General features: G+C 48.0%; 1 protein-coding gene across 1 annotated transcript in view; it reads left to right on the forward strand.

Moving 5' to 3' along the window:
• ARHGAP18 (Rho GTPase activating protein 18) overlaps nt 1-27,269 on the forward strand; it is a 730,387-nt gene that overhangs the window by 281,939 nt on the left and 421,179 nt on the right. The window contains exon 4 of the mRNA XM_085611821.1: nt 13,784-13,859. Coding sequence (XP_085467947.1) covers nt 13,784-13,859 — 76 coding nt within the window. The remainder of the gene's footprint in view (nt 1-13,783; nt 13,860-27,269) is intronic.

Here is a 27,269-nt window from a genome sequence, read left to right on the forward strand (position 1 = left end):
AGCAACGACAGGATCGCTCTGCGCTTCACCGGGTTATTCAGACCCTGAACATTAAGGGTCACTACCTTTAGGCCCGGCATTCCTCACAGGGATCGGGAGCGCCATGCAATGGGTAGGGAATCAGCGGGCGGGGCGCGCGGGGCCGCAGCGCGGGACAAGCCAAAACAAAGCGGGCATAGACAACATCGGACGGGACCTTCCCAACCCCAAAACAACCCCCTCCCCCACCCAAAACCCAACCTCGGCAACTAGCCATCCCCAAACTCAAACACCCCATAGTCTCAGTCAAGCCCCAAAGGGCAAGTCCGTAGAAAAGAGCAAAGTGGACGTCCAGCCACTCACCTCCACCCGCTCCCCCCAACCCCCCCGCCCCGTGCCAAGCATGTTAAGAAGCTAAAGACATCTCCCCCCGGAGTGCGTGTTAGGCCGTCAAGGCCACGCTAGAGGAGCCGGTTGAGTCCCCGGCCGCCGCCCTCAGGGCGTCAGCCCTGTCCGCCCTAATGGTAGGGGAGTCCGGGCGCCCTGCACTGGTCGCTGAGCGCCGCCTCGTTGACCTCCGCCGATTCCGTCCCTCCGAGGACCTCCACGACGGCGTAGCTCCCTCCTCCTCCGCTGCCGTGAGCCCCAGGACACCACAAATGTCTTGCAAGGAGCGTAGCTGGTGTAATACTCCGTTCCACCGAAAAATCAGGCGGAAGGGGTGACCCCAAGAGTACGGCGTCTCATGCTCGCGCAAAAAGTCAGTGGCAATCCTAAAGGACCTGCGTTTCTGCAGAGTGATGGCGGAGAGGTCCTGGTAAAGCGCCACCGGCCGATCCCGAAAGGTCAGGGGCTGTTTCCTGCGGGCTTCAGCCATGATACGCTCCTTTAGTGGAAAGTCGGGCAGGAAGGCCAGAATGTCCGGCGGGGGTGCCGATGGCTGGCGCTGACGGCCAACCCTATGCGCCCTGTCGATGCTGATGGGAAAGTCCGTGGCCTCCCCCAGGATCTCTCGGAACAGGGCCCGCAGGTAGCCCCCCAGATCGGACCCCTCATCCGCAGTCGGCACGCCACGCACTCGGATGTTGTTCCTCCGAGATCTGTTCTCAAGGTCCTCAGAGTGGGCCTGGAGCTCCACACACTGTTCCCGGAGGCGAAGAACGTCCTGCTGGAGATGGACTATCTCCTCCGCTCGCTGTTGGCCCTCCGTCTCCGCCGCTTCCACACGCTCACCTAGGCCCTCCACCTCTCTGCGCACTTCTCGGACCTCGCTGGCCACCTCCCGCTTCAGTGTCTGGAAGTCCTCCCTGAGGGAGCTAAACAGTTCCTCCATAAAGGCCCTCGTGACGGGTGGCTCCCCTCCAGTCACATCTGCCGGAGCCCGGGAGGGCCCCGGTGAGGGCTGTGTCCTGTCCCGCAAGTGCTGGGCCCTGCCAAGCATGTCCGGCAGAGTACGGTCCCCTTTCTTCGGGCCTCCTTTTCCAGACATCGCCAGCTCCGCAGTCGGGCACTGATCCAGGCGCCCCAGGGATGCTCAGCCGCCGGCTAGCACTCGGCCCGGGTATCCCCCACAAGTGAGGTCGCTGCGTCACAGGTGACAAAATGGCGGCCTAGTCCGGTCACCGTCAGCCGCAAGAGCTAGCGTGAGACAACCAAGGGGGCCGCAGCGGAGGGGTCCCAACAGCTCATCGCCCGGTAGTCAGTCCAGCAATAGCGGGAGGTCGCCCGCCGCCAGCAGCCAGGACTCCAGCGGAGGCCGCCACCACTGCTCCTTCGGGGACAAAATGGCGGCCGGTCGGAGCAAGCCAAAACGACTAGGCCCGGCGACACCTCCGGGGCTTCCGAGGCACCCCGCAGTAAAATAAGTTCCACCCCCGGCCCCCGATTGTCACGCACAGGGGGCCAAATGGTCCGACCCCATCAGAGAGTCCGCCGTACCTCGGCTAGGGGTCAGGGCTTCCGCAGTGCAAGGTGTCGCCATCACCAGCCCGAGTGCCGGGGCACCCGTCCCAAGCCTTCCACACCGTCGGGCCCCTTCCCGCCAGGCTCCTTCAGTCACCGTCAAGCGGCGGGCCAGATCCCCTCCAGACCGCAACTTTCAGCACCAGGCCCAACCGAGGCGCCCGGACAGCTCTCCAATACGCTCCGCCCCTCGGGCTCGCCGCCGTCGTCCCTTGATCTCGGGCGAACTTTTGGGGGGGTTCCCCCGGGGCGATCCGGACAAAAACAGCACCGGTGTATGCCCCTGATGTTCCGCCACGCTCCTCTCCCGCGCTGAGCCTCAGCGGGGGGAGAGAAGCATAAGAAAAGGGCTTTAGCTTGGCCGGGCCGGAGGAGCTACGGGAGGAAGCGTCCGCTCACCCCGCCATCTTGGCCACGCCCCCATACCATATACTCTTAAGTGCATTATGAACCTCGCGGTTAAATGCTATCTTTGGTTTGGCTTCATCAAAACATGTCGAGTAAGGTGTCATACGAATTGGAATACTAACCCCTCGCCAATTCTGGCGACGGGGTTAGCATTCCACCCTTCTAGAGGGACACGACATGTACAGTACCTGAAACCCGGGTAAAATCAGACATAGCCTCAGCTCCACAAAATGGATGCTGCCACCACAGACACAAGTCTGCCCTCCTGCTGCTGGGAGTCCTTCCAGATTGGGAGGTGTGGACAAAGGGTTTCCTGCCAGGGGAGGTGCGTGCACCACCCCAGACAGGATTTTGTGTATTGGTCAGGTAGGGCTTGAAAGGAACCAGACATGCCTGAGGCTCACAAGGAGCCTCGGTGCATATGCCAGTTCAAACCGGTCCTGGGGCACACCAGTCCCGGGCCTGGGGCGAGCTGGACAAAGGATTGGGGGTGTAACCACCCCCCTTCCTGGTCCCACCCTTAGGGAGGGACCTAGCAGGTAGTCCGGCCCCTAGAATCCGAATAAAGGTAGGAGCTGTGTCCTAAGACTTTAGACATCCTGGAATCAACTTAACTACAAGAAGAAGACGGGAACTTCGACGCTCTGCCGCACAGAGGACTGAAGCCAATCTCTCCTGTGGTCAGGGAGTGACCACCTTGCTAACGCAAGCACCATCCAGCGAATCGACGTCTGCTTTGCCGCCGCCTCCCGCCGGAGCCCGAGCCCAGAGACTGACAAGACCTGGACCTCCAGACCTCTCACCGCCCGATCCACAGTCCCTGAAAAAGAGGAACCCGTGGAGGCACCGAGACACGTGGAGCCAGCCATCTTGAAAAGACCACGACAAGCTGCAAGCGCAACAACCGAGGCTCCCTCCAAGTTGTGCTTTGGGATCTGAGAAGCCCAACACCCGAGCAGCATCTGCACCAAAGGTGAGCCCTCCAGCATCTCCACGATCTGCGTGGGGCCCTTCTGCATTTTGCCACTCGACGCGCCTAACCGGTTGCTGGCCCGTTGGCTAGTGGCCATCTTGGCGACGAACTTCAAGAACTACACCGCTGGTCTGGTTGCTCCAGACTGGCCCCTGCTCCCCTCCAAAGGAGCAATCCCTCTGACCTTGCTGGTCAGAACCATCAGCTTATTTCGTTTTCCACAACAATTGCTTTTGCCAAGGCTTGTTTGCTTCGATCAAGTCGCCGACACCGCCGACAGCGAGAGCCTGCGTGGGACAGCTCGTGAACCGACTCCTGGACGTCGTCGACCTTCAGGGACCACGTGGCTGCAGAGACAAGCTGCACCTTTCTTCCTGTTTGCACCCGACATCGCCTGGTACCCACCTGGTGCCACGCTGGTCACTGGCTAGTGACTGTGAACACTGTCCCCTCTGCTTACAGGTCTTCTACAACTCCGATCCACTCTTGGATCCACCGCATCTCTTCTGGACCGACCGCCTGCAGCATCTTTGTCTTCAGGCTCCATTGAACAGATAGAAGAAACCCGACGCACTTCGAGACCTATGCACCCGCTTCCTGTGGGTGAGGTAAAGCTGGCACTCCGGTGCCCAAGTGTAGTGTCTGTGTTTCCAATCTTGAGTTCATAGTCCATCCGGAAGATCCTGTTTGCAGTAACTTTGTAACTTTTACGCACCCATTGAAAACCTATGGGAGCCCGCGTGTGACTATTTGCTCTGCACACGCAACCCGTGGACCTCCTGGTCACTAACTAAAGTTAGCTCCTTGTAGGCCCAGCGATTCTAGAGGCCCTAGGCCTTTTCCCTTTTCTGTTCGTGGTACTTATACCACTATTTTAGTATATGGTTCGAGCGGCCACCAGGGCCTATCCATATAAAGTGCAACTTCTGTGTATTCTAACGTATTCTTGTTTAACGATTTGTGCTCCTGTGCTCATAAAGAGTCTAGGGGATACTTTGAGAAATAAAGACATATATATTTTCAATATATATCTGTGTGGTGTCCTTTCATTGGTATAAAGGGGGGGTTACATTTGGTAAAACAGCCTGCTTAACACGTTTCACGAGTTTAGCTTCAAAGACTGCTTAGCCTACGCTACCACTAGGGCAGCTAGTCCGAAAAGGTTGACTTACAACCACACCATAAGGGTTGCTTGGCATGGTACAAGGTGATCACTTTAACTAGTGAGCATCATATATCAGGCCAACTTCTCACACTAACCCACTGTACGCCACTCCACACTTCCCCACTCTGCTCTTCCCAAACTCTTCTTCACTCCACTCTACGTCACAACACTGTTCACCACTCCACTGTACACTAATACAATCTATGCCACTCCATTCTACAATACTGCAGTCTACACCACTCCACTGTACGCTGTTCCATTGTATGCCAGTGCACTGTATGCCACTCCACTGTACGCCAATTCAGTATACACCATTACACTCTACAACACTTCACTGTAAGGCATTACTCTTTACGCCACTGTACCCCACTCCAATGCACGCCACTCCGGGCCACTCCACTGTACACTCCTCTCTACGCTATTCCACTCTATGCCGCTCCATTCTGTCACACTCCACTCTATGCTATTCCACTGTATGCCGCTCCATTCTGTCACACTCCACTCTACGCCATTTGAAAGTATGCTATTCCACTGTACACCCCTATATTGTACCTCACTCCACTGCCCTCCACTGTGCGCAATTCGATTTGATGCTACTCTACTGCTTGCTATTCCAATCTGCCACTCTACTGTACCCCACTCTACTAGACCCCATTCTCCCCACTGCATTCCACTGGCACTCTATGGCAATCCATTCTATGACACTTCACTGTATGCCACGCTAATGTATGCAGTTCACTTTACACTCCTACTTTGTACCTCACCCTTATCTATGGCCCTCCACTTTATGCTATTCAATTTTACGCCACTCTACTGTACCCTACTCTATTCCACTGTACGTCACTACACTCTACTACACTCAACAGTACGCCACTCCACTCTACTCCACTCTACTGTACGCTATTCCACTCTACACCACCCCATCCTACTCCTGTCTATGCCACTCCACTCTACACTCCGCTATTCCAGTGTACACAACTATGCTCCAGGCCACTTCACTCTATGCCACTGCACTCTACATAACTTCACTGTGTGCCACTACAGTCTACACCACTCCACTGTACCCCAATCCACTCTACGCAAGTCCACTATAAGCTATTCCACTATATCCAACTACACCCTACACCACGCCCACCGTTACTCATGACGGCCAGGAGCCGTCATGAGCACTCAAGGAGTTAAACTACTCCAGTGTATGCCATTCCACTATACACTATTCTGTGTAAACCACTACTATCTGCATCACCATACTCTAATCCATTGTATGTCACTCCACTCTACCCCACTACATTCAACGCTCTTCCACTCTACACCGCTCCACTCTCTACTACTCCACTATACACCACTAAACTGTACAAAATTCCACTCTATGGCACTCCACTCTACACCGCTCCACTGTACACCACTATACTCTACACCAGAGGTCTTCAAACTTTTGATGGCCGAGCCCCCCATCTAAACCTTTTTACACGTCGAGCCCCCCCACCACCACCTGATAAAATAGTTCTGGAAGCTGGTACTCTGCATCATTGATGGCCATTCCCTCCTGCAGAGCTCAGGTTGTATAGGGCAAATAATATTAAATAAAGTAAGTGTTTAGTAAACTGAAGTTTTTGTAGTACATGTGCTTATTCTATAGTCCAAAACTCAGGTGTGGGAGTCCATGTTTTTCTCCACAGAGACAATGTGTGGATGGATTCTTGCTTCTGCCATCCTTAGGTTGTGCTCCACTTCCAGTCTTGAGCAGTGCCTGGAAACGGGAGTGCTCACAAAATGTTGCAATATATTTTTTTCAGTTTTATATAGCATGAACATGACCCAAATGTATTGGAGTGCTTTGCAGGAGCATCTTTTACATTACACAAACACACATTCATTTTTTGTAAGCACAGGGAGATTTAGTGATTTGCCCAGAATCGCAGGATGTTGAGCAGACATCAAGAATTGAACCTGGCTCCCCAGCTCCACAGTCTTCCGCTCTGGCTGTTGCGCCACATCCTTGCCCCTATACAAGATATCAGAAAAAGAAGATCCACAAAACATGCTTTCTGACACAATTAAAAAATCCATGATTATGTGGAGTATGGCCAAGTGTTGCCATGTCAGTAGGAGGCCAGCCACAGTTTTCCAAGAAGGCCTAGGGGACATTTACATCATACACATGTGATATAAGTGATTCAAAAGGATATATACATCTTTATTCTCTAGCAGCATCAAGAGTCAATTTGTTAGCATAGTTGGCTTATAAAGAAGATCGCCTTCCAAAGCTTCAGAAATAGCTGCACAAGAAAGCATTTAAATTTGGTCTATGAAAGAAGCGAGGACAGATGGTAGGCATACTTGACAATATTTGTTATATTAGGCTTGTGGACTCCGCATAGGGATTGGAACATGTTAAACAAGCACCAGTGACTTTAATCAAGGTCAAATTCATTTTTCGTAAGTCACTGGTAAATTAAGTGATTTTGCCCAGAATCACAAGATGTTGACCCGATACCAGGACTCGAACCCAGGTCCCCAGAACCAAAGTCAGCACCTATGGCATTAATGCCAAATCCGCTCCTCCTTGAAACATCCAACGTTCCCACTAGTATTGGGACAAAGGGGAAAGGAGCGAGGCTTTAAAAAATTAATACAAAAAGCTCTTCACTCTTACCTGCCAGAGAACGGAATCTTCAGGAAGGTTCAAAAGCAGTAGCCCACTGACCTATTTACTTTATGTGCACTTTGTGATCTGCATGGTACATGTTCTTTGCAGCAGGCACATTAACCCTCTGTGCTACCTATCCATGAGTCAAAACTTCCACTAGACAAAACTCTGATTTCTCTCTAGGAAGAACATTAAACACCAGAATAATCATGACATTTTTATTGTTGCCGAAAATTGCTGGAGGCCAGGAAGGAGGCAGCAAGCACTTTTAAAAGCTTAATATACTTGCAAACATAATGCCTCCACCCAAAGTCAGCGCCCGGTCACACCGGTTGCACTGCCCTAGAGCTGGCCCTTCTCAAGGGTCCTGTGACCTCAGTGACAGAGTCACTGTTGTTCTTGGCTGTGCTGCTTCATAGGCCTGCCCGCAAGACTGGAGGTGTAGCATGGGATTGTGCTCTCTCAGGAGAGTGGTCTGGTGGACTGGTTATTAAGGCTGAACCTGGTTCCCCAGTTCCAAATTCAGCAGCTCTGGCCATAGTGCCACATCCTCTCCCCCACTGAACACCATACTGCCCCACTGAGAAAAACTCACACTGCCTTCAACTACAACCCAATTGCTGCCAACTATAAACTCCTGGATGAGGCTCAGTTTAAATGACGCAATAGACAAGCGCAATATACGGCCTACAAAAAAAGTAACAACATCCTGGAAAAAGCAAACACTCATAGGGAATGCAAAATTTAGCAAGCCATGTGAAATTTAAGCAGGAACAACATGGTTACCTTAACGCGTTTACACTCACTATTCAGAAATCAGTGAGTTCTTTTGCCTCAAAAGTTAAAGACAAGACTACAGGACCCTGAATGGACCCATTTCAATGTCCTTTGCTGATATCCTTACAAAACGTAAGCAGTATGGTAAAAAGACCACACCCATGGACGCAGAGCCGCAGTACACATTTTGTTTTCCAATCCACACTTTGCAGTACCTCCAGGATTGGTGCACTAGTTGCAAGCCCAGGGAAAACAAAGACAAGAAAACAAAAATAGCGCTTCACCGGCAAACTCTGTAAAAGTGGCGCTAATGTGCTTAGGTGTGAATAAAATCAATCAGGCCAGTTTGCTACCACTCTGTCTTACTTTATTTAGTTATTTTTCATATTTGTAACCTTTTATTCCAGATGCTGCACTTTAGAATTAAAATACGACATTTCCAGCAAAAATGATTTTCTTTTTTGTATCCATTTCACAGGGGAGCAAATAAAAGAAAGGAGAGGAAAGAGAGTTGTTAGAACCCAATCTTGAAGTCACGTTTTCAGTAAGAGAGGAACTGCTAGACAGAAAGAGAGGGAAGAATGAAAGAGTGTGGGGGGGCAGCTGAAGCGGCAGAGCAGAAGTGGACACTGTATTTTCTTCTCTGAGCAAGAAGGAAAAGACAGAGTCCCGTTACTTCTCTGTCGCCCGTCCTCGAACGCCAGGAAAGGCTGACCTTTATTTAAAGGGGATGGTGATTTCTTGTCCTGGGACGCATTTTCAGAATAAAAAAGTAGGCAAACAGAATCCTAGGAATTGAAGCAGGAGGGGCACGCTGTGCCCTTCCGCTCCCGCCCACTTCGACCACTGGGCTTCTGACTAAGACCTGGTGATACAATTGCCTTCACATCAGGTGCGCAACGGCCATAGGGCTCAAAGGGCTTCAGTGCTCTCACCCCCCCTGGCCCCCAAACCCCCCCCGTAGTGTGTGTCAGCCCCGGCTGAGACAGCTTCCCGGGCAAACACACACAGACAGTTTTGGTGCTGCCAGCCGCACCCGTACTTCACAGGTCTTTATAAGACCATTTACTCGTTAATGAGGCTTTGTGTTTTTCACCCCTTCTTCGAGCCCCTGCATCGCCACTCTTCCTATTGCTGGAAAAATTAGCCCCCTTCCACTCCCCACCACCTCTGAAATCTTTGCACCTCTGGCCTTTAAAGACCTGTGACTCCAGACACTCTCAGCCGAGCCCCCAGCAGCAGGAGCTGCAGCGGCCCGGGCGGAGTTACAGGACTGGCGCCTGACAGCAACAATAGAAGGTGAAGTGCGCGCCCCCCCTGGAGGGATGCTGCGCCCCCCCAGGGGGGCGCGCCCCACAGTTTGAAGACCTATGCTCTACACTATTACACTGTATGCCACTACACTGTACTCTGCTGCAGTCTACCATACTCCACTCTACGCTAATCCACTCTGCCACTCAACTCTATGCTATTGCACTATACACTACTCCACTCTACTCTATACCACCCCACTCTATGCCACCCCACTCTATGCCACCCCACTCTATGCCACCCCACTCTATGCCACCCCACTCTATGCCACCCCACTCTATGCCACCCCCACTCTACGCTGGCCCACCCCACTCTACCCCACCTCACTCTACCCCACTCTACGCCACTCCACTCTGCCACTCCACTATATGCCCCACCACTCAACTCAACCCCACTCCACTCAACTATACTCTGCTCAGCAACACTCCACTCCACTCAACAGGCTATATCCTTCCACACCATACTCCACTCTATAGCACACACTGTACAGCAATGGAATCCTGTCAATGCTGTTGTACAGCACTCTACTTTATTCTGCACCACTTTGACACTATACTCTACACAACTCCCTCTACCCCTCTCCACACCAGTTTACTATACTCTATTCTATGAAACACTACTCCACTGTGCTTCACTTTACACCACTCCACTATACTCTACTCTACCCTGCTCAGCTCTGACAGTCTATCCCACTCCACCCTACCATACTGCACTGCACTATAATCTACTCCATGGCACTCAACTGTACAACACTCTATCCACTTTACGGCACTCTACTCCACTCTCTAACACATTTCTTACACTCTACAACATACCAGTCCATTCCGCTGTACCACACTACTCCACTCTGAAACACCATATTCCACTGTATACTATGCCACTTCACTCCACTCAACTGTGTGCCACTCTTCTCTACAACACCCTACTACATTCTACGCCACTGGACTCCATTCCACTGCACTTTACCCCACTCTATAGCACTGTACAACACTTCACACCACTCCATCTACCCCACACTACCCCGTTATGTGCAGCTCCACTCTGCAAGATTCTACTACACTCAGTGCCACTATTAAACAGTGTACTCCACTCTTTGCCTCTGCACTATACAATACAACTCTGTAATCCACTCTATTCCCCTGCACCCCACAGTACAACACTTTACTCCCCTCTATAACGCTTTCCAACACTCTACGATATACCACTCACCTATACAAGAGGCCACTCCTAATTATAATACTTTATGCAACTCTGTGCTGGGACTGTCCACCCTAGTGCACTCCATGCAACTTGTCACTGCATTATATAACAGTTCACTCTACTGTACGCTAAGCCACTCCACTTTACTTCACTCTACGACACTCCACTCTTCTCTGCTACACTCCAATGTACCCCCTCCATTGTACACCACTCCACTGTATGCTGTCCCACTGTATGCCACTCCACAATACCATATTCCACTCTACTTCTACTCAACTGCCCTCTATGAAACTACTCTCTACGACAGTACACTGTACGACACTCCCCTCCACTGTATTACACTCCACCTAATGACACTCCAACTCAATGACACTAAATGACACTAAATTTTATGATGAAAAATACATTTTCGTTTTTAAAGAATGGAATTCAATTTAAAAAAACTTATGTTATAGTTAGGAAAACTATTTTTTTGTTTCTATACAAAGCAAACTTAAAAAACACAAACATTATTAATGTTCTTGTTCTACCTGAAATGTATAATTTATGTGCGACCTCTAAATGAAATAAACAAAAAGGGTGTTCCCGATGAGATTTCAATTCAAATTATCAGACTACGCCAAGATAACTATGCAAAAGTGCAATGGGGCAAGAAAGGTGAGCCAGCTGATGAGATCCCAGACAAGAGGGGAGTGCGCCAGGGCTGTGTGCTGACTCTATTGCTCTTGTATGTAAACAACCTGGTTAAACATCTGCAAAACTGTGTACGTGATTCACCTAAATTGGGAGGCAATCACATCTGCGCCCTAACATTTGCGGACGACACTATCTTATTGTCCCAAACACCTAAAGGCTTGCAGAATTTGCTTTACAGCTTAAATGTTTACTGAACCTAACAAAAACGAAATATATGACAATAAGGCCACATAGAAGTTTAAAGATCAAAATATACTTGAATGGCACAGAACTGGAACGAGTATCTAATTTCGTATACTTGGGGGTCACCTTAGACTCAAAACCTTCCTGGGCCCCACAAATAGAGAAGTCGAAGGCTATTTTAACACAGAACTCCAACCACCATTGTAAAAAAAAAACAATCTGCAACATCCTCCAAAGCTATCACTCCAGCCCTGGAAGTATACAAGGCCAGAGCCCAAAATGCTGCCTTATACGGTGCAGAGATTTGGGAAAGTGGAACCCTCAAACCCTTAATAATAGCAGAAAACAAAATTTTGAGAATGTTTGTTGCCCTTCCTCAATGTACTCCATTGATTCCCCTGACCTATGACTTGGGTATTAAACGCTTGGAGTATCTGGCAATCTAGAGAACACTGTTGCTTTGGATCAGAACTTGGACAACACCAGAGCTAATTGTGTACAGAGAATCATTGATCGAACTCCTGGCACTTGATACTCAAACCACGTTCCCTTGGTTGATCCACATTATAACGTGGCTTTTGGATCTAGAACTTAGCAGATATTGGTTGAATCCAAGTGTGCTGACTCCTGAGTAAAAAAGCGAGATTAAATTGCTATTTTAGGAATTTGTGAGACACAAGGTAACTCTAAGCTATTCACATGGAAGCTTAACTAAACAATTCCTTGAGTTTAAAATTACACCTCAATTTGAGCCGTTTTTAGATGAGATAGAACCGCTACTGGCAGTGTTTACATTTGAAATTTAAATATGGAATTTTACAACTAAACAGCTTTGTTGCAAAGTGGTCAAGGCTACAAACCAAGGAGGGGGACCCTCGTTGTGCCTTATGTCAAATGGGGGTTGAGGAAGATATCGCACACGTCTTGTTTTTCTGCCCAGCATACAAACTAGCTAGAGGGAAATGGATAAAACCGATAGCCAGGTGCCTTAGTGTCAGGAGAATGAATGTTATGCTGAGAATACAAAAAACTAACAGCTCCCGCCTAATAGTCTTTAGTCTCAGCCGATTCCTACGGGCTATTAACTTTATAAGGAAAAGGGGAGGGCAAAACTTATAACTTTATAAAACTGGCTGTCAATTCAAAGTACCTACTTAGATATAATGCTGTACAATTTGGCAGAAATAATTACGACACATTTCACAGTGAATTGTATATTTTGGCCAAGATCAAATGAAAACTTAAAAGGAAATAGTAAAAGTGTTGGTGTAAAAACTGAAGCCTTTTAAATCTACATGTACTGTATTAGTTTCCAAGTTTTTAGTAACAATTCGATGATTGTAAGATTTGATAGCTTTTTATTACAGACATCTTATGGAATTTTAAATAATATCTAAATTCTAGTAGCTTTTTTTAAAACAGTTTGGCTATAAATCAATTCATGCTGATGGTCCTGTGGTATAATGAAACAATTTGAACCACATTACACCTACTGCACATGCACTTTGTAAGAACTAATCATTATCATAGAATAAATTGTGTTTTTTAACTATAACATTGACCAGGCACTTTATAAGCGAACAAGTTAACAGGGCAATTTTTAGATTATCAAGAAAAAAAGTGGTACTTACCTAGATCCAATACGAACTGTAATAGATTACATGTACATACATTTTGACAATGTGAGCAATGGAGAATGTTTTTTTAAATTCTTTTGATGCATGTATTGTATATTATTGTTTTCTTACTTTTATGGCCTTATACGCCGAAATAAAGTATTTGAATACGAATATAACTATATTTCTTCTTTATCAACTTTATGATACTTTCGCTCTGAAACACTCTACCTGCTGATCTGAGATTTCATAGTAGCTTCCAATTGTTCTACAGATGCTTATCTAGGAGCCAATATCAACAGTGCAATTTCTAGAAGAAATGTTTCACTTCAGAATTCACCATCTCTGCCATCCTGAGCAGAATTTTCTGTATAGGCCCTCAGGACAAAGGAAAATGTTTTTCTTTCATTCGGATTTCCTTATTGTTTTAGCAGCGCATATGCACATTTTATTTTATTGCAAAAAGACCAAAAGGATAAGTATTAAAAGAAACGGCTCTACATTGTTTTCTTTACATTCACACTAATTGGCTTTAAAGGGTTTGTATATTTTATTCCTCGGCCTGCTGCTGAGGGCTATAATGGTTGTCAAAGGCCCTCTTCCCTAGTTCTAGGCGTCGAGGACCTCTAATGAGATAGAAGGTTTTTAATAACTGTTATAGCCCGAAGCATAATGGCTATACTACTATTAGAATATTTCACCGACTGAGGTTAGAATTTAGTAAAAGCAAACAAGGAGACACAAAAACTAGCATTGGGATGTTGGAGCAGAGGTTCTGTACCAGCCATAATTGGCGCTGTTCTTCTTCATTGATTTCAGTGGAGGTCTGTTCTGATATTCGTTATGTTTCTGCTCTATTTTAGAAATCTGACGAAAATGGACTGAAATCTTCTGATGGAAGTTTCAATAGCACAGACACACTGAAGGAAACCCAGAATGGTATGATTCATCCCAAATTCCATATTTTGCTAGCATTGTAAATGTTAACTGCAGACACAGTACATTTTTCGTTTCTACTCCATGGTAACTGATTTATTTACATCTGTATTTCCGAAAAAAGAGAAGTTGAATGCATCTCTTAGCTTATTATGTTTGGTTTTCTTATAATGAGCTATGCATTATGTATCCGATCTGTTTATATTTCAGACTTCAAGAATATACGTGCACTCCTCAAACATTCATTAAATCATAGGGCCTTTGAAAAACGTGCCATACACAACTAGTTACTTTGGCTCAGTGTAACTAAAGCTATATTTCTCCACTAGCACATTGCATCCTTTTCATTCATTGCTTAATTTTTAAAGTAGGGTACCTTTTATTTATCGTGCAGACTACTATTTTGCTTCCCATAACTATGCTTGTGCTCACGCATAAAATGTGTGCACCTTTTATTACTTTGCAGTACTCTCCTAGTGAGGTGGCTGTGCAGGCGTTGGTTGTGCATTATTTCAATGGTTTGCTATTGATACGTATGTTTTACTATTGTCCTTGTTTAGCTTTTATGCCGCCTGTTAGCTGGTTGAGAGTGCAGTGTAAGGGTGAGGAGATTGTACAGAGGAGACGTAAATCATGTTTGACGAGTGATATAGAACATTTTTCCAGTCTGCAAGTTAAATTGGACGGAGACAATACGCCTATCAGAATATGAGCGTTTTCAACCTTTTCCAAATGATCTGTGTACGGGAACAGAGGCAGTGAAAGGTTTTCCATAAGGAGAAAATATTTGAACATAGAGTTCGACCCCATTTCCTTCCAAACTCTTGTCATTTGTGGTGCAATCTGAAAGTCTGTTTTGGTTAGCTGACTTTCTTGGGTATCAGCCACCAAGTATAGATAGGTGACTGACATTGTTTTGAAGCTGTTGTCATCTTTGGTGGAGAAAACCCCTGTAGCTAATGTACAGTAGACAAGGCAGTCCATGCTGGACTTTTAGGTGGAAAAATAGATTTGTTTGTAAAATTGTTCATATGAGGTGGTAACTATGTTGACACTGGCATTTTTCTGAGTTTCAGAGTCTTTGAGAGTGAGCTAGGTGGTCTCTCATGCTAAAGATAAAGAAGATGTAGGATGGGGAGAGGATGTAGCCTAACGGTTAGGGCGGTCGACCTCAAATTGGGGGAACCGAGGTTTGAGTCTCTGCAACGACGCTCAACATATTGTGATTCTGGGAAAAGCACTTAATCTCCCTCCCCTTGCCTAAAAAAATGAATGTGTCCTCATGTAAAGCAACTGGTGCACATGTAAAGTGCTCTGATACCTGATTTTGGGGCAAGTTTGCGCTATATAAAACTTTGGGAGAAAAAAAGCAAAAACGCTAGACAAATGGAAGTTAATATGCATGTGGTAGTCTGTGTTGTGGCTGTCGTAAATGGCAATAACAGGTACTAGGTAACCAATATGAAGAATAGTGAGAGTATGCATCCTTGCTGTAGTCTGCAATTGATATTGGTACCTTGTGGAGAGGAAATAATCCAGTTTTGCCTTTTGAGACCTGTTCAATTTGAAGGATCTGAACCTTTGGATGGACTGATCTCTGATTTACTGAGCGCATGTCTCCAGAGCTGGAAGAGTTAGTGTCCTGGGTTTTACAGGGAGAGTTAGACTCCTTTTTGTTTAGAAGAGGCTGCCTGCTGCATGAATTTGCTCCAGGATGCCTTGGTGCCAGGGAGCTGAGGAGAGCCTTCTTTGAAGGTAGCTTGCATGCTGTATCAACTTAGCCTGAGAATACTCAGTACTATCTGGATGAGAAAAGCGTGGAAGAAATGTGCATATTTCAAAGGAATTTTGTAACTGATCCCTGACATTTGTCTTTCTAAGAACCTCTGCCATCAAGTGTGGCATTTGAGTCAAGCTGCGTCCGTCATCATGCCTCTTCCACTAGAGGTATCTGCACTATGTTGAAAATCGCTGTAGGACATGGTCTGGAGCCCGTATTTCCCAGCTGCTTGTCCTAGTTTGAAACTGCCTTGAATTGCAGTCCCTGCAATTTGACAAAAAATCGCCAGAGCTTTACGCCATTGTGACTGAGGACAGGAAACAGTATATCATCTTTACTCTTGATTTCCCACACTATCTGACTCTACATCTTTTAATTGTCTGCTCAACTCTCAAAGCGAGAGACATGGAGACTTATTATACTTGCAGCTCAGCCACAGATTAATAAAAATAGGGACATTCAAGTTCCAAAGAACACAAAAACGAATTCATCATATATCACTGTTTAAACTGTGTCGCACGCCAAGTGTGTCTAGCATAGAGACACATTGCTGCCAACACTCTGGGTGTTGACTGCTACATTTCTCATTGCTCACTTATTATGCATTGCATTGTTAAACTTTATTTCGGCTCCAAAAAGGCCATAAAAGCATCATAAGTTATCACATTTCACAGTTAAAAATAGCCAAATCAGTTCACAGTTATGAAATATTATATACAACTTATTATGAGTATGTTGTTCTCTTGTGTTGGGTGTGTTTTGGCACAGTACCTTTGTCACTGTTAATATTATTTCTTTTGCTATGTGTTAGAAGGGGAATCACTCCTCTGCTGGCTTTTAATTTCCCATGACAGAGATTTTTTTAGTGATTGCGGAGTGTCATATGTTCCGTGTGGAGTGTTTTCCACACATAACACCCCAGCTTGTGTTGGGTGAAGGGCTGAGGTGAGGATAATTCCTCTTTGGTAAATTAGTAACCATTGGGTACATTATTGCTGGTGCACTTGTAGGGGTAATGCAATGTACAGGGGTTTGCATGGAAACTAGATTCCAGGGGCAAGATTTTAAGGCCGCAGACTGTCCTATGGTGGAAGGTGGAAATACTGTATCATGCTTTGTTGAGGCAAGTGCAAGTGGTCAGCCACCTATTTGGTTTCTTTCAACCTGAATTGGGAGATGGGTTTGCTGTGCATGTAGGCGCTCATCTACCGCAGGACATAAAGGCTGCTTGTGCTTGTAAGAGGTGTTGCTTGGGGTCAGGATTTTAACTGTGTCGACAAGTTCGTCGATCTTAGCTCTCATAGCTCCTATATCTTGTCTAAGAGAAACGACAAGCTGGTATAGTCCTTGCAATGATAAAGCCGCCTCCTCTCTACTCACAGTTTGGGATGGGGGCAATGGTGAAGTGATCTGGGCCACCGAGGTATCAGTAATGTCTGCCAAGACTGCAAACCAATTCATGCAATGGATGGGGGGGCCGAATGGACTGGTTTTAGGTTGCGAAGTTAGGGGACGGGAAGGTGTATCTTGGGTGGAAAGGTCTATCGTCTGTACCTCAGTGAGTTCTCTTGGTGTTTCGTCACTGTACTTCAATACTTTATTCTTAGGCTGCTTAAAAAACATTGAGGGAATGATGGGTGTGGGTGGTATGCTGGAACTTTGGGATGATAATTGCGTGTTAGAGTTATGTATTGGTGTTTCTGTGCCTAGAATGTCTTCGCACTCGTGGATGAGGGTGTCTATCCTGTCCATCACACAATTATTAACAGCACGTTTATTTGACCTTTTGGCTTTTTTCCCCTTCCCTACCCCCCATGCGGGCCATTACTTGCCCCCACTCCTTCCATTGATTTCCTTTTACCGGTGTTATTGCCCAAATTGAGTTAGTGCGTCGCACAAAGACAATGTGTTACGATACGCCCCTAGAGTGTATTACCCACAATATACAAGGTTAGATGTTTGCATGAATCAGTTTCGCCACGATGTGTCCCGGGTTCCTATGCAAGCACTACAAGGAGGTAAGAGAAAGAACCCTAAAAGAGTCAGTGACATGTGGCACAGTACCTTTCGGTTTGTCAGGGATATGCAGCCCAGTCCGACAGTTAGATGAAAGGGGGTGGCCCTGCCCTGCCTCTTCCTGACAATGACGGGCAAGGATGGGCCCTCCCTTGGCCCGGGCGCGGCCCACGCCGCGGGGGGGGGGAGAGGCTGTGCTTTAAAGCACGATAGAAACGCCTCCCCTCACCTGAGGCAGCCGAAGTAAGGATGATATGCCTCGTGTTGCACCCTGGGACTTGCAGTCCCACCAGGGTAGTTAGCGGTCCCAGTTACAGCTGCGGGGAGGCTTTTGGTGCACAAGATGGTATGAGGAGGCACCCTGGTCTTAGACTCCCGCCAGGGTGTGCAAAATGGTCAACCCGGAATTGAAAAGCCCCCTTGCTTCAGGCGCGCGTCCCGTGCCACGGGGGGAGAGGCTGCGCTTTAAAGCGCGATGGAAACGCCTCCCCTCGCCTGATGCAGCGGAAGTAAGGATGATGTGCCTCGTGTTGCACCCTAGGATTTGCAGTCCCACCAGGGTGGTTAGCAGTCCCAGTTACAGCTGCGGGGAGGCTTTTGGTGCACAAGATGGTATGAGGAGGCCCCCTGGGCTTAGGCTCCCGCCAGGGTGTGAAAAACCGTCAAACAGAAATCGAAAAGCCCCCTTGCTTCAGGCACGCATCCCGTGCCGCGGGGGGAGAGGCTGCGCTTTATAGCGCGATTGAAACGCCTCCCTTCGCCTGAGGCAGCGGAATTAAGGATGATGTGCCTCGTGTTGCACCCTGGGACTTGCAGTCCCACCAGGGTGGTTAGCGGTCCCAGTTACAGCTGCGGGCAGGCGTTTGGTGCACAAGATGGTATGAGGAGGCACCCTGGGCTTAGGCTCCCGCCAGGGTGTGCAAAACGGTCAAACAGGAATCAAAATGCCCCCTTGCTTCAGGCTATCAGTATATGGTGATAAAAAAACAGACAATTCTGTAAATCTTTAGCTGTCTGATCTATTAACACAAAGTCATCCGCGTAAAGTAGTATTCCCATACAGTAAGACCCTACCTCTGGGGCATCACACCACCAACACGGGTCATCAACTCTGGCAAATCAGCAGTGTATAAAGAAAAGAGAACGGGTGCCAATAAACATCTTGTTTAAGGCCATTTTTGGTTTCAGTTTTAAGACCACGATTACCATCAAGCATTGCATGACACCACGTCGAAGTGTGTAGAGCTATGATCAATTTTAGTAGACTTTCTGGGATGCCCAGAGCCCTAAGTTTCCTCCACAGGGTATGCCTGTCCACACGGTCAAAGGCGGTGGAAAAATCAATGTATGCCACGTAGACTGGTATATCCCACTTCTGGAAATACTTCTCCACAGTTAAATGAAACACAATTATGTTATCTAGAGTTGAACAATTTGGTCTCAAGTCCACCTGTTCCAGGGACACGATTTTCTTTTCTTCGACCCAGCTCTGTAGCTTATTTAATACACATTTTGCAAAAATCTTCCTTATGCCATCCAGTGGCGTGATTTGCCTATATTTAGTAGGGCATTTTTGATGTAGTGAAAGTATAATACTGCCCCTTCAGGAATCTGGGATCTCCCCAGTAACATAATAGTTTCTAAACCGTGCCAGATAGATAGCCCATGTATCAGGTTCTAGCTTTATGATAGTAGTAGGCAGCTGGTCAGGACCTCTAGCCCCTGTGCATCTAGCACCAAGAAAAATATATTTGACTAGTAACCTAGATGGATAAGTGAGAATAGTGCTTTCCATATCAATGAGCCGAAAGTTAGGAAACCTACTGCCCATCAAATTATTAACCTAATTATTTGGGGCATTCAAAATGAAAATGTAGTTGCACCGTTCAACACTAGAAATGCTAAATAATTTTAGGCTTACAGGTGCTACCACTACATTCCCTAATATTCTTCCAGGAGGATCTAGATGGTTTCTGTAATTTTCACCCACATTCTCTCTGCTTGTTCTTTTTTTTTTTTCTACAAGCAGCCACCTAGCTCTTCTTCTTAAAAGATGTATGAGCTTGCCACGTTCTTTTGAGTAGTAACTGAATTGCTGCCTTTGTAGTTATTTGATCAACTTGTTGAAGATGAAGCCCCTATTTGGATTTTTCCCAAACGTCCTATTATTTCACAAGTATTCTCTGATAGAATTAAATTTCTCCTTACAAATTTTTGCATATCTCCTCTAAAAGTATCTACTGAAATCCAGCCTTGTTTAGGAATTTTCTCTAATGCTCTTCTTAGCTCTCCTGTTAGGGTAAGTTTGCAAGATACCCTTCCATTCATGACATTTAGGTGTACCACTTCATCCTCTCCAATCTACCAAGGAGATATAGACTCCGGGTTTCGATTAATAGTGAGTGATACAATTTTATGATCACTCCAGATGTTATTGATCACCATCAATTCCTTTAGGCAGGGAAAAACTGAATACGAACCTATAATATAGTCAGTTATAGAGGTGTGCATTATGAATCGGGCGGGCTGGGGTGTGATTAACTAATCTACCACTTACTATATTTGCCTAAAATTCCCTACATGCTTCCAGCAAAAGGGACCCTCTATTATTTACTCTGGAACTCACTGGAAGGTTGGCAACCGAATATTCAGTGCCTCCTCCCTTTCTATGTTTAGAGGACAATCTAATAGTATGGTTGGAAATACTGGTGTTAAAATCTCCTACAGTTATTATATTTCTGTAGTAGGGGATCTCTGTGTATAGTCATAATCTATGAATAGTCCCGCCCATGTGCCGGGACCCCGGAGCAATCAAAATATCTCTTAAGCTGTCCTGCATTTGCAAACCTGCAAAGACACTTAAGAGACAGACAAAATAATTACAGCCTAATAACAATATGGCTGCACTGGCCAGCACTTCATCCGAAGTGAACACATAAGCCAAAATAAAGTTTAAATGTCATTTTTATTCACATCTGACATGTTCCTTTATTGTATCACACTCCCTTCACCAAAATCCCTTTAAACAATAGAGAGGAAGGGGTGGACAGACAAGCCCTATAGGCTGTCATTATGTGTCTGCTAAAAGGATACCGTGCCTTTAAGGAACTCTCCAGAGACCCCCGGTATCCCAGGATGCACAGCCAAAGCAAGTTACTTTCAGTTCTTTTTTCCGGCTCCTGCTAACAGGACCCGGGAGCATTGAGCTCTACCCTTTTGGGTGGATATTTTGGCCTAAAATTGGTTTTTGAAGATAAAAGTTTGTTCATTCGACGTCTAGAGCCTTTCTCTGCTGCATCCTGTAGTTTGGTGCAGTTTGACCCACTCTTAGCATGGCTTTATTTGATAAATGCCCTGAGTGTGGGAGGAAAATGGCCAAGACGGACCCACATGATGTCTGTATTCTCTGCTTATCATCTTCACATGTCCCTGCTACATGTGACATCTGCAAGACCTTCTCCAAGAGGACCCTGAGGGACAGAGAGAAGATTCGCCTTCAGGGAGAGGAGAAGCAGAGAACAGGTGGGACTTCTGGGCATGGAGGATCTCCTTCCCCATCCTCTGCCCATGCTTCAGCCTCTGGAGGGACCTCCGGGCAGAAAAACGAGCAGATACGACGCCTACCGGCCGTAAGATCCCGTTCGACGTCGAAGACGACGGCGTCGACGGCGAGAGGTACGGCACCGGTGTGTTCGCCGTCGATCCAGGGCTCTGGATCTCGGCGTCCTCGACGTTCGACATCGAGAGAGGGGCCGGCGAGACCTCGGACTAGGTCGCCGTCGAAGGCTTCACAGTCGACGTCGACACAACATCGACGTCGTACTGAGCCCCGCAGACAGTGCCGCTCGCCGTCGAGGCGAGCCCGCTCGCCTCCTTCGCCGTTGACTCATAGATCGAGGTCGACGACATCGACGCGGAGACACCGGCGACGGACGTCGAGTCGAAGGAGATCGCCGTCGAGTCGAAGGAGATCGCCGTCGAGTCGAAGGAGATCGCCGTCGAGGCGAGGGAGATCGCCGTCGAGGCGAAGGGGATCGCCGTCGAGGCGAAGGAGATCGCCGTCGAGGCGACATCGCTCACCGTCGACGTCGAGAGGCTCGCCGTCAAACGAAGCTCGACGTCGAGGAAAGGCAGGGGACGCCGTTCGACGTCGAGGAGACGCCGTTTGCGTTCAGCGGCAAGGAGAAGCCGTACGAGGTCGACGCACGGTTCGACGTCAAGGACTGGTGACACTTCGGTGATTACGATATACAGGCGTGGATCTAGGAGAGGAGGACGCTCTCCCTCGTTCACTTCGGCCTCTTCAGGGGGTAGACCCGCAAAGAAGAGAAGGGTGGACGGAAGTCCGGACAGGGCTAGTCCGGGTTCTCCGGTGAGGAGTGATGGAGGCCCGTAGCCTCAGCCGCGGCCTCAGAAGCATACTACGCCTCCTCCTCCTCCTCCTCCTCCTCCTCCTCCTCCTCCTCCTCCTCCTCCACCTGACCCCCGGCTCCCGGTGGCGCCTCCTAAGCGACCTACGCCACCTCCGCTGCCACCGCCTCCGGTGCCACAGCTCCCACCTTCTCCTTGGCGGCCAGTGGCTCCTATGAGACTGAGATCACGCTCAAGATCGCGCCGGAGGTCACGGAGCAGACACAGATCGTCCACTCACACAAGGCATGGACGACGGAGGTATATATCTCGATCCAGAGGCACGAGGTATTCGGACTCGTCTGGCACTGGACGGCTTTCCCCCACGTTATCGGACACGCCGCCTACTAGAATCTCGCCAGTGGATGATATTGCCACTTTCCAAGATGTTCTGATGAGAGGGGCGGCAAAATTGGGACTCTCAGTGACAGTACCAGTTCCCCCTACCTCTGTGATGTTCGAGACATTGCACAAGGTGCATCTATCACGCCCCCTCCTCCCTTTGGTTCCAGGTCTGGAGGAACCAGCCATGGAGGTCTTCTTGACACCGGCCGTGGTTAAGTCTGCTCCCTCAAGGTTGCAAAAGAAGTACAGGGCCCCTGATTCGGACCCGGCGTTCCTCAGGGTGGACCCTCCCCCGGACTCTGTCATTGTGGTTGCGGCTAGGAAGCAACATGCCACGTCGCCCTCTTCCACAGCTCCTCCAGATAAGGAGAGTCGCAAGATGGACTCCTTGGGGAGGAGGATGTGCTCTACGTCGGCCGTGACTATGAAGGCTGCTAGCGCCTCCGTTCTGCTGAGTCGCTATGACCGATCATTATGGGACTCCCTGCAACAGTTTGCTGACTCCCTGCCTAGGGATAAACGGGAAGACTTCCAGGAGGTGTTGAACGAGGGCATGATGGTCTCCAACCAGATCATCAGTGCAGCGGGGGATGTGTCATTGCTGGCGGCCCATGGGTACTGTCATGGAGTACACATGAGGAGACATTCCTGGCTGAGACTTACCTCTCTAAAGCCTGAAGCGCAGCAAAAGATTGCTAACTTACCTTTCTCTGGCACGACGTTGTTCGGGTCTCATGCGGATGACGAAATGGCCCGCATGAAGGCCGAAGCAGAAACCCTGAAAGCCGTGGGGTTGGAAAAACCCAAGGAACAGAAGAGATCATTCCGTTCCTATGGCAGGCGTTATTCTAAACAACGCGGCCAAGGGCGTCAGTCTGGTCAACAACAACAACACCAGCAACAACAACAGTTCCTGAGGCAGTCCTTTCAAAAGCGCCAGAGGGGCAGAGGACAGCATCAATCCTCGTCGGGGAACAAAGGCCCGGCCGGGTCGAAGCCCTGAAAGGTCACTTCCCCTTCATCCGTTACCCGCTCCGGTGGGGGGGAAGTATTCAATACTACCTGGCAGAGTGGAGAACAATAACTCACGACAAGTGGGTGCTGAATATTGTTTGCAATGGGTACAGTCTTCGTTTCACCAGCCCGCCTCCACAGGTCCCACCAGTGCGCTCTCCCTACATGGTGCGAGAGCTCCAGTGGGAGGTGGACATTCTGTTAAAGAAGAAGGCGATAGAGACTGTTCCTTTGAGGCAACAAGGAAAAGGTCTTTACTCAAGGTTCTTTCTCGTCAGAAAAAAGGACAAGAACGAGTTCAGGCCTATTCTAGATCTGCGTCAATCAAACAAGTGGATCCGCAGAGAAAAGTTCCGTATGTTGTCCCTGCATCAGATTTACCCTCAGTTGCATCGAGGAGACTGGCTGTGCGCCATAGATCTGCAGGACGCTTACTTTCATGTGCCGATCGCACAAAAGCATCGCAAGTTCCTGAGGTTTCTGGTAGGCAACAACCATTACCAGTATACAGTACTCCCGTTTGGTCTGAAGTCTGCACCAAGGACGTTCTCCAAGTGCATGGCAGTAGTGGCAGCACACTTGCGGAAGAACAAAGTGTTTGTGTATCCCTACCTGGACGATTGGCTGATCAAAGCTTCCACGTACCAGGAAGCCCAGTGTCATTTCAACAGGACAGCTGCCTTGCTTCATCGCCTGGGACTGCACAGCAACATGACGAAGTCAGTGCCGATCCCTGTGCAGTGTCTCCAGTACTTGGGGGCCTCAGTCAATACTTTGAACGCAAGCGTGTGTCCTTCGGAGGAGGGATGCTTATCTATCCGTTGGAAGGCCCTGCACCTCCTCTCAGCCCACTCTCCTACTGTGAGGACGGTGGCCTCTTTACTGGGGTCGATGGCTTCATGCATCTTTCTCACTCCCAATGCACGTCTGCATATGAGGCCTCTGCAGGAATGTCTGGAGGATCAATGGGACCAGAGGTGGGGGCGTTGGGAGGACAAGATTCATCTGTCCCAACACGCTCTACAGTCTCTGAAATGGTGGTGCTCCTAAGAGAATGTCTGCAAGGGGACTCCCTTTCACAAGGATATTCCGGTCCAGACCATAGTGACCGATGCGTCTCTCCAGGGCTGGGGAGCGCATTTGGGCCCTCTTCAGATTCAGGGGATATGGTCACAGACGGAGATGACTTACCACATCAACTTTTTGGAACTCAGAGCAGTACACTTGGCCCTGAAGGCGTTCCATCCCTCCTTCGAGACGAACTCCCTGCTAGTTCAGACGGACAATACTACTACCATGTATTACCTCAACAAGCAGGGGGGCTCCCGTTCACGCTCGCTGTCTCGGGAGGCACAGACAATCTGGAAATGGCTGGTGGCCAGGAACCTAACTATCACAGCAACCCATCTGCCGGGAGTGCAGAATGCCCAAGCCGATGCGCTCAGCAGGCTCGTCCAAGAAAATCACGAGTTGGTGCTAAACGACGACGTGCTCAGAGATGTCTTCGCAGAGTGGGGCACTCCGGATATCGATCTGTTCGCTACGGCAGAAAACAGCAAATGCCGCGACTTCGCGTCCAGGTACTACCAACCAGGGACACTGGGGAATGCACTATGGATCAGCTGGTCAAACAGCTTTCTCTACGCCTTTCCACCCATTCCCCTGATTCCGGCGGTGCTGATCAAGCTGTCGCAATCCAGAGCCAGGATGATCCTGATTGCTCCGGAGTGGCCGAGGCAATGGTGGTTCACCGACCTTCTTCACCGGTGTGTTCTACCACACCGGCGCCTGCCGTGTCGGCCGGACCTTCTCAAGAAATTCGGAGGACAGATGGTTCACCCCAATCTCTCGTCGTTGAGTTTGGCAGCATGGCTCCTGAGCTAGTACAGTATGGACACTTGAACCTACCTCAGGACTGTATGGAGATCTTGAAAGAGGCGAAGAGACCGTCTACGAGGACTTCTTACGCCTATAAGTGGAAGAGATTCTGCTTATGGTGCACGGCAAAGGACATTGACCCTACATCCTGTAAAGAAGATGTTATTCTACCTTTTCTGCTGCAGTTAGCTCAATCTGGGCTTAACTTTCAGTCTATTAAAGTTCATCTTGCAGCTTTGACTGCGTATAGAAAGGGTCCTTCCCAAACCTCATTTTTTCAAATCCCTGTGATTAAGGATTTTTTGGAGGGTTTGCGTAAGGTGTTTCCCCCCTGTTAGACGACCTTCTCCACCATGGGAATTGAACGTGGTGTTGTCCAGACTAATGAGGGAGCCTTTTGAGCCTATTCATAAGGCTTCTCTGCAGTATTTGTCCTGGAAGGCTGCCTTCCTTGTGGCCATTACATCGGCCAGGAGAGTAAGGGAGATTCAGGCTCTGTGTTGTCAAGAGCCGTATACTGTATTCCATGCTTCTAAAGTGGTAATGCGTACTCATCCTAAGTTTTTACCTAAAGTGATATCTGATTTCCATGTAAATCAAATGATAACTTTGCCTACTTTTTTTCAGCATCCCTCCTCTCCGGCGGAGAGGTCTCTGCATTCACTAGATGTGCGTAGAGTGTTGAAATTCTATCTAGATAAGACAAAAGACATCCGCAGGTCGGATCAACTGTTTGTAAATTATGGTTCGGTAAGAACTGGTCTAGCTACCTCGAAACAGTCCATCTCCAGGTGGATTGTGTCCTGTATTCAGCTCTGTTATCGGAAAGCTAATAAGACGTTGGGGGGTAAGCCTACAGCGCATTCGACTAGGGGCAAAGCAGCGACTACAGCTTTGCTTAGGAATGTTCCAATCGCTGACATTTGTAAGGCTGCCACCTGGAAGTCGGTCCATACGTTTACAAAGCATTACTGCCTGGACTCTGATGCTAGGGCAGATGCGCAGGTTGGACAGGCTTCGCTGAGGAATTTGTTTGCACAGTAATTTGTTGGTGTTCGGTTTTTACTCCACCTCTGTTTATTGGTTGGGATGGGCTTGCCGTTCTATTCATAGATTATGACTATACACAGAGATCCCCTACTACAGAAGAAGTAGTTTCTTACCTGTAACTCCAGTTCTGTAGTAGGGGTATCTCTGTTATAGTCATAAGCGACCCTCCCTCCTCCCCGGTGGAGTAAACTGACAGTATCAGGCATGTTGTTGTACACCTTCAAAAAGAACTGAAAGTAACTTGCTTTGGCTGTGCATCCTGGGATACCGGGGGTCTCTGGAGAGTTCCTTAAAGGCACGGTATCCTTTTAGCAGACACATAATGACAGCCTATAGGGCTTGTCTGTCCACCCCTTCCTCTCTATTGTTTAAAGGGATTTTGGTGAAGGGAGTGTGATACAATAAAGGAACATGTCAGATGTGAACAAAAATGACATTTAAACTTTATTTTGGCTTTTGTGTTCACTTCGGATGAAGTGCTGGCCAGTGCAGCCATATTGTTATTAGGCTGTAATTATTTTGTCTGTCTCTTAAGTGTCTTTGCAGGTTTGCAAATGCAGGACAGCTTAAGAGATATTTTGATTGCTCCGGGGTCCCCGCACATGGGCGGGACTATTCATAGATTATGACTATAACAGAGATACCCCTACTACAGAACTGGAGTTACAGGTAAGAAACTACTCCTTCTGCTCTTCTTCTAGGCTGCAATGGCCTTTATAATACTAAATAATTTTTTTATGAGAGCATTAGTCTCATAACCAGGGTGTACATACACATTAACCAAGATAAACTAAGACATGGGACGTACTATACTCTTATGATTAGAAAAAACTTTGCAATGTAGTGAATGAATGAAATAAGCTTTATTTCGATAAAACATATCTTAAAAAGTACATACAAGTGTGACATACAGAACAAAA

The sequence above is a fragment of the Triturus cristatus genome, chromosome 6 (assembly GCF_964204655.1).
Source record: "Triturus cristatus chromosome 6, aTriCri1.1, whole genome shotgun sequence".
Taxonomy (NCBI): Eukaryota; Metazoa; Chordata; class Amphibia; order Caudata; family Salamandridae; genus Triturus; species Triturus cristatus.